Here is a 17,020-nt window from a genome sequence, read left to right as displayed (position 1 = left end):
GCCAACAGAGCAGTCTTGTGACTACTGTAAAAGGACATTTCAATCCTCTGTGAAACATCCTCTTTGGGGGTATATAACCACTCTGTATAACCCACTTCTTTGGTGCCCTTTCTTCCTTTGGGAAGGAAGGCCCTGGGCCATGGTCCTCACATTTTGGATCAGAATAAACTCCCCCAAATTTTCATCTATAGATTGGCTATGGATTATTTGAGTCAACACTTGGCACCAATTCCACTCCTGAGCATTTACCCAAGAGAAATAAAAGTATGTCCACAGAAAGACTAGTACATAAGTGTTCACAGTAGCTTTATTTATAAAAGCCAGAAACTGGGAACAATCCAAATGTCCATAAACAGGAGAATGGGTACAAACTGTGGTTATGCATACAATGGAATACTACTTAGCAACAAAAAGAAGCGAATTGTTGATATACACAGCATGGGTAAATGCCAAAATAATTATCCTGAGTAAAAGCAGCTGCCCCCACAAAAAGAGTTTAGGTTGTATGACTCCATTTATATAAAATCCTAGAAAATACAAATTAGTCGACAGTGACAGAAAGCAGATCAATGGTCCCCTGGGGATGGAGAAGGGAGGGAGGATTTCAAAGCAGCGTGGAGGGGCTTTCACGGGTGTACACATAAGCCCACTGTACATATGCACTCTTTATTATCAGTCAATTATGCCTCAATCAAGCCGTTTTAAAAGCAAGATGATGCAGTGACTGCCCAAAATCCAAAGCACAGCAGCGAAGCCCATGGCCTGCTCACCATGCACCTGTGGGGAAAACCAAAGCCGGGTAACTGGGCCCCTGATGAACCCTGAGCCGGAGAAGCCCAGAGGAGCCAGCAGGCATCCACGCAAGGTGTGCAGGGCCAGTGTGAGGGCAGCGGCTGGAGCTGGGCGGTTCTGCCTGCTCCAGGGGTGGATGAGGGCGAGGCACCCATTGTGAGAAGGTCTGAGGGGCTGAGACCGAGTTACCACGAGAGACTCCACGCCCAAACCCTCCTCCCCACCCCGTCTTACTCTCACAGCGTGCTCTGGAGAAACGCCTGAAACTGCATGTGGGCAAGCTGATCAGTAGCCAGTCAGTGACCGGTAGAGACAATGACTTGTTAGCAGAAGATCTAAGTCCTCTGCCCAAACTGTTCCTTCTCTCTCTGATAAGTAACTAATGTTTTCTCAGATTCCTCAGGAACGTCAAATTCAGCAGATCCGAAGCTTTTGTCTATGGAGAGGCACCCAATGGTCTGTGGTCATCCAATACCTGGCCCCCCGAGCCCCCTCCCCAACCCTGTCTGCCTTACATAAGTCATTTCCAAATCAGTTCCCCTTCAAGGTGTTTTTTCTTCGGATTAGCTAGCTCATTGCTTAAGTAAAGTTTCCTCTCTCCACCAGCTTGCCTCTTGACAGACTGGCTCTTGTCTAGCGGCGAGTAGATCAAGGCCCTGCACCAGATCTGGACTGGAGCCATGCAGCCCAAGAACTGCTGCAATTGACCCATCAGGGACCCACGCTGCCGGGAGCAGAACCAGCACCAGGCAGGACGGGGACCACGGAGACCAGGGTCCAGATTCACGTTGCGGAGCTCAAGAAGCTGGCCACCATTCTTAACATTATTCAAAATCCAACAGAGAGAGCTCTGTGAAGTGAGAAGAGCTATCTAAACTAAATGACTAGGACAGTGAGCAACAGGTGAGGATCGAGGTCAAATCCCACAGAACTATTCTAAGAAAAAGGAAAAAGGCACAGAACGAACATCCCCATAGGCCATGAGGGCACGCCAGAAAGACGTGCCCATCACACAGACCAAAACGCACTGCTTCAAAAGGAGCTTCACAACGTCAAAACCCGACACAAGATATCAGCATCAGAAAACACCAGGAGTAAGAAGACAGACACAAGGAAATCAGAGAGACAGGAAAGCAATTTTAGAAATGAGAATCAAGAGCAAATAAGACAGCAAATAATGCCTTTAGAAACATAACATGAAAAGGAGAACATGTAAAAACACAAAGAAATGAAGAAAGAGATAAAAGATTCAAGATGAAGTAGCAAATACTGAAGATGGGCAAATCAGATTTCAACATACAGATAAGAGGGTCCTCCAGAGAAAACCAAAGCCAGTGTGACTTATCATAAATACATATTTGGGAGCCGGCCCCATGGTCGAGTGGTTAAGTTCGCACGCTCTGCTCCGGCGGCCCAGGGTTTCACTGGTTTGAATCCTGGGCGCGGACATGGCACTGCTCATCAGGCCATGGTGAGGTGGTATCCCACATGCCACAACTAGAAGGACCCACAACTGAAAATACACAACTATGTACCGGGGTGCTTTTGGGAGAAAAAGAAAAGACAAAGTCTTTAAAAATAAAAAAAAGAAATACACATTTGGTCTTGTCCCCCTTGCTGGTACAGAGCTCCTAAAACCCTTGGAATTTTCTGAGCAATAAGAGACAAAGGTGTCTTTTGTTATGTTAACGAGGTGACTTTTGGAAAGCCAGACAGAGGCTGCTACCAGGGGAACCAATCCTGTGATTAGAGGGTTGGAACTTTCAGTCCCACCCTCAACCTTCAGAGGGGAGAGGGGCTGGAGGTTGAACCAATCACCAATGGCCAACGATTTAATCAATCTTGCCTGTGTAATGACACCTCGAAAACTCCCAGAGGGGTCTGGAGAGCTTCTGGGCTGGTGAGCGCGTGGAGAGTTGTGGAGAGCGGTGCACTCAGAGAGCACGGAAGCTCCCTGCCCGTTCCCGTTCGTGCCCTGTGCATCTCCTGCATACGGCTCTTCCTGAGAAGAGCCAGGAACCTAGTTGGTAAAATGTTTCTCTGAGTTCTGTGAGCTGCTGAGGCAAATTCACTGAACCCAAGGAGGGGGTCGTTGGAACCTCCAACCTATAGCCTGTCAGTTAGAGGAGCAAGTGACCAGCTGTGCTTGTGACTGGCGTCTGCAGTGGGAGGGGCAGTCTTGTGGGACTGAGCCCTTAACCTGTGGGATCTGATGCTACCTCCAGGTATACAGTGTCAGAATTGAAGTGAACTGCAGCACAACGTGCTGGGGTTGGAGACTTGCTTGGTGGTTTGCGAACACCCTGCCTCCCTCCTCGCCACACGTTGGAATTGGGTCCACAACCATTAGAAGAAAAACAGAACACTAAACCACAATTCAAGAAAATCTTCCTGAAATAGCAGATTTGAAAACAGATATAGAAAGAGCATACCATACACCTGCAAATACTGACCCAGGGCAACTAACACATGACACATTCTAATAAAATTACTGAATAAAGAAAAAGGAAGAAGTCCTTTGGACATCTAAGCAAGAGGAGCACATAACTTACAAGGCAAAGAAAGTAAGATTTATTAGGCTTTTCATGCATCACTTTATGCTGGAAGAAAACTAAATAAAATGTTTTAGTTACTCGAGGAAAGAAAATGCAAGCAAAGGATTTCATATCCTACAAAATCAATCTCTAAGTATGAAGGATAGAAACCAAATTCAACATTCAGGAACGCAGGGAATATGGTTCCCAAGATGTCACTGACCTCGAGACTCGTTATAAGCACTAAATACACAGAAATACAACTAAATGAGGATAAGTGGGAGAGATTCGATGTAATGGTTGACAAGGCAAATGCGGTAAAGTTTTCACTACAATTAATAGCACAGCATTAGTACCAGGATCCAAATCCTGTACGTTAAAGTGGAATAAAGCTAGCAACTAAGTAAGGGATATTCTACTCCATTGCCCCCAGGGCCTGAGAATCAGGACTCTCAATGTAGAGGGAGATTCGGACATAACATAGGAGGGGTTACGCACCCTGGAATCCTGAATTTGTACTGGGAATACCAACATGAGCTCGGAAAATATTTTATTTTTAAATATGTGTGTGTATATTTTTTTTCATAACTCTGTCCACTGAAAAGGCCTATAAACAATGATCAACCCAGTAGCAATGAGCATCCCCGGCTGTGTCAGTGAAAAGAAATCAGATTCTAAGAGAAATAGCAGATTCTAGGTTTGGAGCAGGAAAGGTACAAGATGGGTTGAGAACACCTTGATACACTAGACTGCAAGGAAGCTACCAATGACCGTGTGCGCGTGCATGCATGCGGTCTGCGCACGCGTGGACTGTGTGAGTGTCCTGTGCGTGTGGTCTGTACATGTGTGTGTGTGTGCATGCATAAATGTGTGCATACATGAACACCAAAAGAAATCAAGAGCCAACCAGAAGAGGCTCCCTCCTACAGGACAAAGAAGCTACAGTTTGGGTCAATAAAGACAAAAATTGCAATGAATTGAAACCCATCAAATACGCTTAAGTCCATGAGTTCATGACACACACATATACATGTTATACAAATAGATAAACAGAAAGTCTTAACTGGTCACCTTCTAAGGATGACAGGGAACTAATTATCCTAGCACCCATCCTGCCTGTCTTATATGAACTCTACCACCGGGAAACTGAATAGTAGATGAGGGGAAGCATCTTCTCCTAAAACCATTCAGCCAATAAAGCGAGCAAAATAACAGAACATCACCATTTTGCAAGCCCCGACTATGGATCTAGGCACTGAGCATTGGCAGCTGTCAACATAAAAAAGATGAAAACTGGCTACAGCTTCCGATGAAAGAACCTGATTCCGATCAAGCCTCTGCCCCAGCTGCCAACGTGCAGGGAGTACAGAGGAAGAAGAAAACGCGGACTGCGCCGTGGGCGCGCAAGCGGCAAAATCCAGACTGCAGGAAATGACAGGACAAGTGGCCCAGGTTCTCAGCAGACAAACTGTAAGAACAGGATGGAGGGGGCCTATAAATTAAAGCCACTTAAGAAATAGCAAGTTCAAAAAGTACAAAAAAAAGCCAAGACCAACCACCATAAAGAAACACAAAGAAGTCATTTCTATAAAAGACGGGATTAGTTTTGGAGGGAGGGGGGCTGTGATTGGACTGACATTTGGAGAACTTTCTGGGGTGTCTGGCAAAGTTGTATTTCTTGACCTGGATGGAGGTTACAGGGGTATTCACCTTTTGATAGTTCAATAAGCTATACATTTGTTTTGTGTCATTTTCTGTATGTGCTAAAAGAGTAATAAAAAGTAAAGCTATAAATAAATAAATAACATCAGACTTTTTTTTTTGGTGAGGAAGATTTGCCCTGAACTAACATCCATTGCCAATCCTCCTCTTTTTTTCGCTTGAGGAACATTAGCCCTGAGCTAACATCTGTACTACCTTCCTCTATTTTTTGTATGTGTGATGCCTCCACAGCATGGTTGATGAGTGGAATAGGTCGGTGCTTGGGATCCGAAAACATGAACCCGGGCTGCTGAAGCAGAGTGTGTAGAATTTTAACTACTTGGCCATGGGGCCGGCCCCTCACTCTTTTTTTTAATTTGCATAGTGCTTTTAGCAAAAACACTCAAAGAAAATTTTAGAAGATTTATTTACACATCTAGGTCTTTAATGGTGGTAACCGTTCCTACACAAACGTCGAGCAGCCAGGGCTACCTATGTGCAGGTTTGCCCTGTACACGGGTGCCCAGCCAGGTAAGACCCAGCCCACATCCTCTGCCGAGCTGTGGGCCCACATGGGCTGCACAGCAAGGGAGTCCCCCTACACAGGCACATGTCAACCCGAAAACCCTGAGACACAATCCTCCCAACTGGAAGGTAAATGAACTCTTTCAGAATACTTCAAGACTTCCTGTCTGCATTTTTTAACCAATGTTCTATTCATCCTTATGAAATCAAAGTCCTAAAACTTTTGTCCAGACTGCAGTAAAACTAATGAGAAGAGTATCAAGCCCAATAAAGCATAATGCTGAAATCTCAAACAATTCTCAAATCTCAAAGGATGCTCAATTTATCATACATTTAACTACTGTTTATCACGCGGCATCACAGAACGCTACCTGGCCTTTCTGACTTAGGTTGACAGTGGTGTCTCCCCGTCTACTTGCAAAGGTGCTCCTGTGGTTTTGTTTTTCACACCAGTAAGTAAAAGTAAGAAAACAGCCACCGGCTCAAGTTTTTCCAAGAATTAAAATGACTTCATTCGGTCCTCAGATTGCTTAGCTCCTTCTCTCGCTAATCTGTCAGCTTCTTCATTGCCTGCGAATCCCGAATGACCAGGAACATGCATCTGTCAAATAAATTTTCCCTGTTATTTTTACTAATTTTTTACACAAACACCACATGACCACATCCTCATTGCAAAAAATGTTGACTGTTCAGGGCAGGCTGAGCAGGAGAAAGCTCTCCTTCATGCCCCTCTTCCTCAACACAGTTCTAAACAGCAGACTATAGATTCCTAACACACTCATGCAACGGACACGTTGACAAAAATTCCATTTTGATTCTCCATAAATTGCACTTTACTGTTTGTATTGCTTTTTTCCCAGTTCATGATGGGACTTGACAAGCTTTCCAGGCAAAGCACGTTCGTATGGATGGATGGATATGTCTATGATACTCACACTTTATTCTCTTTAAATGCTGTTAGAAGAAGTGTACTTATCTGATTTAACCACTGACTGCATTTATGGTGCTGAAAGGCAAGTTATAAATGCCAGCTACCCAACTGTTTGTTATCAGTGGTCCTGGGCTGGGAGGGCAAAGTAGGGTTAAGAAAATGGTTGCAGTTTAACTTGCTCTGTATTGTTTGAAAAAATAATTTTAATAAAAATTATCAATTATAAAAAAGATACTTCCTTTTTGGGAAAAAACATATTACTAACTTCTTATCACACAACTTTACTTGTAACAAAATACACTATAAATTAGTTTTATTTAACATTACAGCTGCTTCCGAAGACACCAACACGTTGACTATTACAAGTCACTTTAACAGTGATGAGGTGTGCCCGGCCGAGGACAAAATACAGAATATAGATGGCCCCTCGACCACAGTACCAGAACAGTGCATTCTGCACACTCTGGTACCCTCTTGTTACAGCAGTATTGCTTATGTGACGATCAAAAGAACTGAATGTGTTCTAATACACACTAGGGTATTAATTTCATGGAAACTATTCCTTTAACTTAAGTCATTAACTCACTTATGGAAACCATAAATCTCTCAGGTCAATTTGCTTTACTTGGTCATAAGACAGGATGGTTTAAGAGCTCACTCACCCACTGGATGTCCATGCCCTGGGTAAGTCTGTCCAGCTCCACAAAGTCCTCTTTGTTGGTCACCTCTTTCCCTGTGCTTGTTCTCCATCCATTTTTCTTCCAACCTTGAACCCAGTTAGTGATACCTAGAAGAAACGCACACTCATGGATCAGTTAATCTCAAATGTTCTGGCCTCTTTTCCTCCCTAGATGTCCCTCTTACAATCATCCCCCCCTTGTATTCTGAGTAGCACCCTGCCCTTTGGCACAGACCTTAAGCACTCTGTTTCTTGTCCACTTACTCCCACTTGTACTCAGACTAAAGCTCTCAGACCAGTACGATGTCACCTCCTGCAGGAAGCCCTCCCAGCCTCTTCAACCTTCCCCATGGTATTTCCCAAAGAAGCTATCAGCACACCATCTTAAGTTAGTTACGTAGTTAGATTCAAAGTGCCACATCTTCAGTGCCTGGCAAAGAAATGCCTTTGTGGCAAATCCTGGAGCGGCAGAACTGGGCTCCCAAGTCCTCACTTTCCTTTATACTTGACAACCCAACTGTCATCCCCATTTACCATCTGGTTCCTGCCCTGACACAATACCTCCTATTGGGGAAGGAAATACCTATTTCCCCTCACAGTTACTAGAAAAACAGTGAAAGAAGGAAAAGGTAAAAGCTTACCATTGATAGTAAACATACTGTCCGTATACAGAACCAACTTATTGATGTTCTGAGCCTTGGCCTGTTCGATGGCTTTGCAGGCTGCCTTCAAGAGACAAGTCAGTCGTCATGCTACAGAAAACGTTCAGCTTTCAACATTACTGGTAATCAAAATAACCTCAAAAATTTAAACATCCCTTTTTCTGTGCTGTCTGTAATAATTATATACTCTGTGAAATAATGCTACACAGACAATTCTGTGTAGACAGCTATAGGAAATAAGTTTCAGCATTTTTCTAGAAAATTTCTGTCCTTCAGAATTGTCACTAACCCCAAACCAAGCATCTTCTGAACTGAGTTCAATGGTATGTTCAGAGTCAATGCTAAACTTACATTTTTAGTGGAAAATATATCTGATAACTTACATGAATTTCGGCTCGTTGGTTTGTCTGTCGTCCAGGAAGTCTAATGCCTACATTTCTGGTTTCAAAACAGTACAAAAGAAAAAAAAATCATAAAGCTAATTCTCAAAGTGATTCCTTAAGCCTCTTATTGGATATAGGCTTGAATATATTTTTATTTGAAGTATGAAAGAAAGCATCATATAAAAACAGCCTTTAACAATCAAGCCAACGATACTAGCATCTTGTTGAAAAGCACCAAGTACGGCATGTAGCAGAACACCGGATGAGAAGTCAGAAGGGAAGCTTAATTTCTGGATCTGAACTATCTTAGTGCGTGGGCTAGGGCAAGCATCAACCCTGCGGACACTCAGGTGTCACACGAGCTCACCACCTCTCACAGGGTTTGAGGCTGAAACGAGACATCCAAGTGACAGGGCTGTACAGACTACGAAGCTCAAGAGAAATGTACAGTGGGATTCTTCCTGAGCAGGTGACATTAACTACGCCTAACACGGGTGTGAGCACCTATAAACACCGGACGACGCTCAGGACTGGTATGTGGCTACTACACACGGGTCCAATCCCTCTTTTACACCGAACTGAAGGCTGTCAGCGACTATCCAAGTTCTTTCACGTTCAGGGGCCAGGGGCTCTTGGACGGCCGTCCTTCACGTCACCTTGACTTTGCTCACATCTTCAGAAGAGCTGTGGTGCTAGGACGGGTTCCCAATCTGATGACGGCCCCTTGTGCCTCCTCGCCAAACCATCTCCCAGGGACACGGGGGACTCTTCTAGGGGCAGTTAGGTCATTTTGGTGTAAAATCTTATCAGTGAGACACAGAGACTTGTCAAGATTTAGTGCTAGCAAAGCAACGCTAAGGTAGTTTACATTCTGAAGAACAAAGCCGTCAGTGTCAACTTGAACCAAAGTTTGCTCTTTCGCTATCCCCTGCCAAGGCTGCTTATCAGATAATTGAACAATAAGCAGCTCCTGCCTCATTCTCATAAGTTTTGGAATATGATTCGGTGAAATGTGAAGCTTAAAAAAACTCAACTTTTTAAATTTACTTACAAAGGATGGCCCGGCCCCCAGTAAACACCAATTCCTGCTCGTGCCCTCCTCCGCCCATTACTGGAGCAGCAGCCGTCAGTGTAGACGACCACAAATTCTCCTGTAAGAGGGAAACTTAGTGAGCGCCTAGACCAACATCACTAAAAACTGCAATTCGCCTAAAAATTTTACTAAGATTGAATTAGCATTTTAAACTGAGAGGGAACTTGATGATGCTGTAGAAGTTTTCTGTCCAGGAAAACATTATCAATTCCTTATACGAGAGCACTTGACACTTTTTGCCTGGAATCCACTCACATTTTGTAGCCGAGGCGAAGGCACTCACTCCGTAAACCTAGAGCCCGCTGCAGTGAGAACTGCTGCTCACGCCCCTGCAGGAGTCAGGGAACGCCACTGCCCCTCTCCTCACGGGGGCAGGGTCATGGTCACTCCCAGGAGCTGTCCTTCCAGACAAGCAGTGCCTGGGCATGATGGGGATTTGCTCCCAGGTCAAGTCCTCTGACAAACGTCCATCTAATTATTTCTTAGTATATTTGCCACTGGTGAACTGTGGTCCCCCCCTTTGCTTCTTTCCATCGAGACAGAGGGTATGATCGATGCACCCACGCTGTACAGAGCAAGTAGAAAAGGACTGGTGTGAGGCCACTCACAGGCCACTCATGACCAGCAGAACACTCCAGCAGGCCAGTGGGAAAAGTCAGCTTGCAGGTGTCAAAGGGCAGGGGCATGGGAGCAAGGAACAGTAGACTGCACCCGGCAGAGGCAAGCTGCGAAAGGACGGAGAAGCAGGTCCCAGCAAGAGTAGGATGGGGAGTTTGTGAGGGTGCACATGTGGGCAACCTTCCTGGGTTCAACTGGACTTGATGCCATCAACAAGGCTGCCTTCCTAGTCGTTGAACTCTGTTTCAACTGTGAGTACCTAACATACGTCAGAGACTGTGTGAGGTGCCATTATGCTTCCAGCAACTGTCAGGACAATGGAAATGGCTTGTCTACCAATCCAAAAATATTTGCTTCAATTACTAATGGTAAATAACCAACTCAAGGATATTTGGGTTTTTTTTTTTTTTACATAACTGTGAAATTGATTTTTACAGTCTTCATACATCTTGATAAAACATTTTCTATTGGTTTCCTTTAAACTATAAAATGGCTTCTTCTTGGAGGAAAATTTGGAACCTACAAATCACACTGATTTATATTAAAAAATGCTACTTATTCCCATTTTCTGTTGATACATGTGAAAGACAAAAAAGAAACTTATATACTAAGTCATTAAGTACAGACACCTGACCGCTGGAGTCAAAGGTGCAGGACAAGCTAGGGCTATCCGGCTTCCCAGGAGGAGGCAGAATCATCCGAAGGGAGAGGTTAAGATGTGGTGCTAGGTGACTCTAAAAGGAGCTCTGCCAAGCCCTCTCTTATCTGAAGAGGCTGCAGTCTCCACGTTTCCTCTACCTCAGCAACCTGGAAACCCTGTGTGCAGAGGAAATGCTGTATTTCCAAAGATTGGTGATCTCATTTGTAGCCTATGTAATGGTTTTCCTGTGAACATCCAAAATTTTAATAATTCTGTATGATTTGATCAATTACAAAAGTGACCTTAAAGATTTTTAAATAGCCTTTTAAGAGATGAACGAGGATATTAAACATAACTCAACTGTCCCCATTAAGAAAGTGAGAAAAGCTTTTGCACACAGACATATTTTCATTATTATATGAAGAATGCAAAATGTAAGAAAGATTTACCCATATAAGAAAACATGTCTTTGCTGACTGACGGTATCGAGTCTGTGCTCTGTTTCACGTGCTTTGCACAAGGCTCTGTGTTTTCACCGTCATCTCCATCCAAGGGCTCGCGGAGTCGCTTGTTAGCTTTCGCTTGTAACTTTTGTACATGTTCACTTTCCTGCCCTGAAAGACAGAGTCTACTCATAAGTCAGAAACAATGAACACAACAGGAAATGATTAAGAATCAAGAAATGTGGGGGCCTAGTGGTTAAGCTCGGCGTGCTCGGCTTCAGCAGCCCAGGTTTGGTTCCTGGGTGCAGACCTACACCACTCATCGGGGGCCACGTGGCAGTGACCCACATGCAGAATAGAGGAAGACTGGCATAGATGTTAGCTCAGGACAAATCTTCCTCAGCAAAATTAAAGAAAAAAGAGACGAGACATTTATTAAGTTAAATCAGACTTAAATACTTAAATACCCCCTCTATGTGGCCCCATAAAGAGAGAATGAATTAAGGCAGTGCAAACCACCTCAGACTTTGACATCCCATAAAACTATTCTACACTTCCATGATAAGCTTGATAAGGGCAATGTGAAGACAGAGAAAAGCTTCTCTTAAAAAAGAAATGTGGTTTCGATGGAGATAGTACTAAGGGTCCTGAACCCTTTAGGGATCATAAACAATTTGAAAGTCTGAGGGGCTCTTTCTACAGAAAAGACAACGATCAAAATTCTGTATATAGGATCAATGGTATCCGTGGTTCAACCCCCTGCCCCTCACCGCCCCGAATTCTCTAATTATACTCCAAGTTGAGACCCTCTAGGAAAACTAAGAACACATGGGTAAGTAGACCTTAAACAGATAACAGGACAGAAGAAAGGAAGCAGAACCCAAAAGGCGTAAGGGACTGCACCCTTCAAGGAGGTGCTATTGCACGTCCTTCCTTCAGCAGCCCAGCAGGGGCTCCAGGTCAACTCTCAAGGGATTCTCACAGACTCTCAGTTCATCTGGGGCAGCAGTATCTCACCCACTCCTTTAATATTTTCACGGCAGCTGAGGCAGAAGCTGAATTAGACCAGGATTTAAAAACCCGGAGTTTCAACGGAGCTCCACCTTTCATGAGGTGGGAACTCAGTCAACTGACCTAGCCCCTCCAGGCTTCTGTAACATGAGGCGCTGGACCACGTGATCTGAAGCAGCATCACCATTTCATGGAGTGGGGATAGAGGGGTACGGAAGGAGCAGGTAATTGGATCTCCAAAATAACCACCTCAACTCAACACTACAGAGTTCACTTCTAGCTCGGAAGCCCTAAACCAGGGATGTGGAGATGGGCTCCAACGTTTACTGAGCACCCACTAAACAGGTACGAGGCAGAATCTCCTGCCTGGCACAGCTTATCAACGCACACCTCTCAGAAGGTTGCTAAGGTGACTGAGGCAAAACTTGAGTGAAGTCACCATCACACACAGAGCAATGTTTGATATTTCCACTCTAGTCTATTTGTGTTACCTTATATTTTCCTTGAAAATAATCCTCTAAGTACTCTACAGGAATAAACTCAAATACACAGGGACAAGTCAAAGTGCAATTTTACAGGATTTTAATATTGATAAAAACATTGATTTAATTTACTATAACAGAAGAAGTTAAATTGGACCAAAAGATTTTAAAGAACAGATAAGACTCTGAAGGAAAAGGAGACCACGGGTGTCACACAGTTTTTACTTTACAAAATTGTGTTTTATCTTTGAGTAAAGTAACCCTAAATCAGCTTATATAAACCACAATAACTAGCAAATAGCTCAGTAATCTCAAAATAAGGATAAATGTAACATTAAAAGAGAAACCGGGAAAGGGGCTAACATTTTTTCCTTTTTTGGTTTGATTCCCGAACATTAAAGATGTGAAATCCCACTTTATATGCATAAGTCTCCGACTAGCAGGCCTCTGTAACTTCTAAGAAAGGTAGATTCATAGACATAAAGAACTGGCTTGCCTTAAGATTGAGAGTACTTAATAAATAGAAACATACTGATATTGGAAGAATTGAAATATGAATAAGTTACTAGTGGGTTAAAACAAAATCTTGTGACAAGGAAGTATTAAGAAGCTGACCAAGACAAGAGCCACACTTCCAAACTTGTCTCTATCCCCAACTTATTTCTCCATCAGGGTAGAAAGTGTGCCTGTCACATCAGAAGCTCCTTGAAAAGCTGCTGGGGAAATGGAGGGTGGAGCAGACGCACAATGAGTGAGCTTCCGTCTGCTTCAGAAGCTAGCCCTTGAGGGAAGTTTCCCAGAGTGACCTGCCTCTCCCTGAACTCTGTGTCCAGAATTGTTATGACATCCCAAAGGAGCAGGTGTTCAATGCTCGAGCATCTCAGCAGGCTCTAGACAGACTGTCTACGAGAAGCGGATTCAAACCATCCTCTGCTCAGTCTTAATCTGCTGTAGTAAAAAACGTTTGTGAGTAAAGTTAATGAAAAATCGCTTCTGCAAGGTAGGTTAAGATATATTTTTTAAATCTTGTGCTCTAAAGGAGAGTCTCCCTACATACCCGATGTCTCTTATATTAGTCCTTAAACTTCAAATAACTACACTTTCTACAGCAGATGAAACTGGAGGAAATTCCAATTGTGTGACTCTGTCCTAAATAAAAAGGAAACACCCTACAGATGCATACATTCACCACTTTAAAACTGTTGCCTCTCCAATCCAATAAAAAGAACAAGTATTTTTTTTTCCCTGAGAAAGATTCGCCTGAGCTAACATCCATTGCCAATCTTCCTCTTTCTGTATGTGAGCTGCTGCCACAGCATGGCCACTGAAAGACGAGTGGTGTAGGTCTGTGCCTAGGAACTGAACCTGGGCTGCAGAAGTGGAGTGCGCTGAACTTAACCACTAGGCCACCAGGGCTGGCCCTAAAAAGAACAAGTATTTTTTAAAAGATGGAATGAAGTATAGTGAGGACACTGAACAGAACAGGAGACGCAGTTCTGGCTCATCTCTAATACTGCTACTGATAGAAACCACTAAGGTAAATTGCTTTCAGGCTGTTTCCTAATCTGTAGAATGGAAATAATTGTAACATCTTCTCTATCTGCCTAGAGAATAGCTATAAATCAAGTGACATCTGGGATATGAAATGCTTTAAACAGGTTAAAATGTCAGTCATGTGAGGTGACGACTACCTTCCGAACCATTGGGGCTGGCAGAGTTCCTGACAAAGGCCCAGGCCTCCTCTTCTGTGGCAAACTTCTTAAATCTGGCAGCAGGAAACCGGTCCACCTGTGCTCTACACTCATTCCTGGAAGAGAGTGCAATGTTACTTTCTTCCTCCCTCCCTCTTTCACTCATCCCTTTTTCACATTCTTTTCTTAGGTGGGAATAGTGTGAAAAAGGTTGGGGCTGTCAGTTCCAGGGGGGAAAGGGTCCTGCCTCACTGTTTAGTTTTATCTTGCATGTCTAACTCTTTACCCTGTGTCACGCTACATGCCAGGCAGATGGTACACCACCACCATAAGGTTCCCCCCAAACTCGAAGCATACCAGAATTTTTAGGTCTTTGAAAAAAATCTATCAATCATTTCATTACAGCAAAAAAGTCAGCTTCTGAGATGCTTCCTCCCCAGTAGCACAGCTGCATAGGGAAGCACAAGGGTGCACATAGACTGATGATAAACCCTGATACCACACTGCGGGAAGAGTCCTGGTCATGAGTCAGAACATCTGGGTTCAAGTCCTACATCTGTCACTTACTAGCCCGTGAACGTCCTGACCAAGTAACTACACCTGAGAATGAGAATAATCCCACTTATCTCAAAGGATTGTTACTGCAATACAAATATTAACTTATCACAATTTCTCTTCTTAAAAGCATAGGAAATTATCTGAGTTCCACTATGTGTAACTTCTTGGAAATTCTTTCACTGCAACAAAAAGCAATGATTAAGTCGAGTTTGGCCACTGATATTCCTAACAAAAATGAAACGGAGTCGAGCCTCGGGCAGGGACCCGCGGGCCAACGTCGGCGGATAAACCCGGGGGGGGGGGGGGCGCGCCCGGGGCTCCCACGGCCCAGGCAGCCGGCGGGAAGGCGCGGGGAGTCCCGTGCTCAACCCTAGGCCGAGGGCCGCGCACCCAGGGTGACAGCCCGCCTCTCCGCCGTGAAGGCTGCCCCGGGCCCCCTTCCCGGGAGGCGCGGTTCACTCACCAGGTCAGGAAGACCCCGGCCTTGCGGCCCCTCCTCACGGCATAGAACATGCTGAGCCCCGCGCAGCCACGGCCACTGCAGCGCACGACCGCCAAAGCGACTCTGTGCACCACGCCCAAAAGCCTGGTCATGGTTTACTCCCGGCCACCGGCGAGCATCTCGCCTCCCGACCTGGCGCCAACATCCCACAGACCAAGCTTGCGGCGATGGCGGCGCGTGGAGATGACCCGCGTCCCGGGGAAATGACGCGCGTCCCGGAAAGATGACGCGCGTTCGGGCGGGGCCGGTGGGGCGGGGCCTGAAACCGCGTGCTCCTCAGGCTCCTAAGCATCCGGTCGTCCTGAGGCAGTGGGGCCCGGGCGGAGGACCCCGGGCGGGGCGGGGCTGGAGCGGGGAGGGCTCTGGGGCGGGGAGGGGCCTAGCCGGGAGCAGGGAGAGGCACGGCGTGGGGTACCAGAGGCCCGGGGCCGGGTGTGGGGAGGGGGCGAGAGCTAGGGAGGGGCGGAGCCTGGGCCGGTGGGCGGGGCACGGGGCGGAGCCTAGGGCAGGGCGGGGCCTGGGGTCGGGCGCCCTTCTGACCCCGCTGCACTTGCCCCGACGCTGCCCAGCCTCCATCCTCCGCGGGTCTTTGGGCGTCGGGGCCGCTCCTCCCGCTCCGCCTCCGTCGCAGTTCTGGGCCTCGTCCCTGTGTCCTCGGGGCCGTGCTGGGAGCTCTGGGCCCCCTGGGCGCCTGGCACTCTGCGCACGCCTCGGGCCGGGCCGCGGTACCTACCAGGGAACATGTGGTCTCAGTCCAGGCCTTAGCCCTTGGAGACTTAGTTCATCAGCTGAAAGATGGGAATGAAAACTCCCACTGCGAAAAGTTGTGGTTTTGAGATATTAGATGAAATAAATTATGAAAAGAGCACACTCTACTCCCTGACACATAAAGTACCCAAATAGAAATAGCTATTGTCATTCTCCATTATAACCTGCAAATTAGAGATAACAAAACCATCTCTGCTTATTTCTCAAGGTCCGCTAAAAAATTCCGTAGGTATGCACTGAGTGCCAACAATATACCAGCCACTTATCCAGAGCTGGCCACACGTGGCTACTGAGCACATGAAATGGGACTAATCCAACTGAGATAGGCTGTGAGTGTCAAATAGGCACCAGAGTTTGAAACGTTGGTGTGAAAAATAAAAAGAAGGTAAAAGCTCATTAATTTTTATATTGATTACATGTTGAACTGATAATATTTTGAATATATTGTGTTAAATAAATATATTTAAAATTAGCTTTGTTTTTTTTTTTTTACTTTTTAAATGTGACAGCTAGAAAAGTTTAAATTGTTTGTGACTCCAATTATTGAACGGCGCTGTTCCAGACACTGGTGAGACAACACAGAGCTTCCCTTCTAGTGAGGGGAGTGAAATGCTAGACATGTAAAACAAACAAGCAATCGAGCATTGTTGTTAGGGGTATAAAAGAAATAAGCCAGGTGATAGGAAAGAGGACTATGAGAGTGAGAGACAATGTGAATGAGAGTAAGTGTGACACAATGTTAGGTGGCATCTTTGCCTACCAGGAATTGCAGAAGGTGGTGTCATCTTTCTTTAATGACATCAGTCATAATGTGGTAGAGAGCCCTCTTCCTGAAGTGATCAATCAGGAACAAGTTTTTAACAGGTCTCAATTCTTTTCTTTCTTTCTTTTTTTTTTTTTTTTTTTTTGGTGAGGGAGATTGGCCATGAGCTAACGTGTAGCCAATCTTCCTCTTTTTGCTTGAGGAAGAGTGGCCTTGAGCTAACATCTGTGCCAGTCATCCTCTA

General features: G+C 45.2%; 1 protein-coding gene across 2 annotated transcripts; it reads right to left on the bottom strand.

The window, feature by feature from the left end:
- Nucleotides 1-289: 289 nt before the first annotated feature.
- RNASEH1 (ribonuclease H1) lies at nucleotides 290-15,459 on the bottom strand. Of its 2 annotated transcripts, none has more exons than XM_014866793.3 (8): nucleotides 15,207-15,459; nucleotides 14,186-14,301; nucleotides 11,008-11,172; nucleotides 9,259-9,358; nucleotides 8,208-8,274; nucleotides 7,804-7,888; nucleotides 7,146-7,270; nucleotides 290-6,153 (listed from the first exon to the last, which is right to left on the bottom strand). In XM_014866793.3, the coding sequence occupies exons 1-8, from the start codon at nucleotides 15,335-15,337 to the stop codon at nucleotides 6,052-6,054; spliced, it is 891 nt and encodes a 296-aa protein (XP_014722279.1). In that variant the 5' UTR covers nucleotides 15,338-15,459; the 3' UTR covers nucleotides 290-6,051. The 2 variants fall into 2 exon arrangements, with proteins under 2 accessions (XP_014722279.1, XP_014722280.1); XM_014866794.3 differs by having other exon boundaries at nucleotides 8,208-8,262; nucleotides 15,207-15,458.
- Between the last annotated feature and the right edge of the window lie 1,561 nt (nucleotides 15,460-17,020).

The sequence above is a fragment of the Equus asinus genome, chromosome 6 (assembly GCF_041296235.1).
Source record: "Equus asinus isolate D_3611 breed Donkey chromosome 6, EquAss-T2T_v2, whole genome shotgun sequence".
Classification (NCBI taxonomy): domain Eukaryota; kingdom Metazoa; phylum Chordata; class Mammalia; order Perissodactyla; family Equidae; genus Equus; species Equus asinus.
This window is presented reverse-complemented; position numbering and strand designations above follow the sequence as displayed.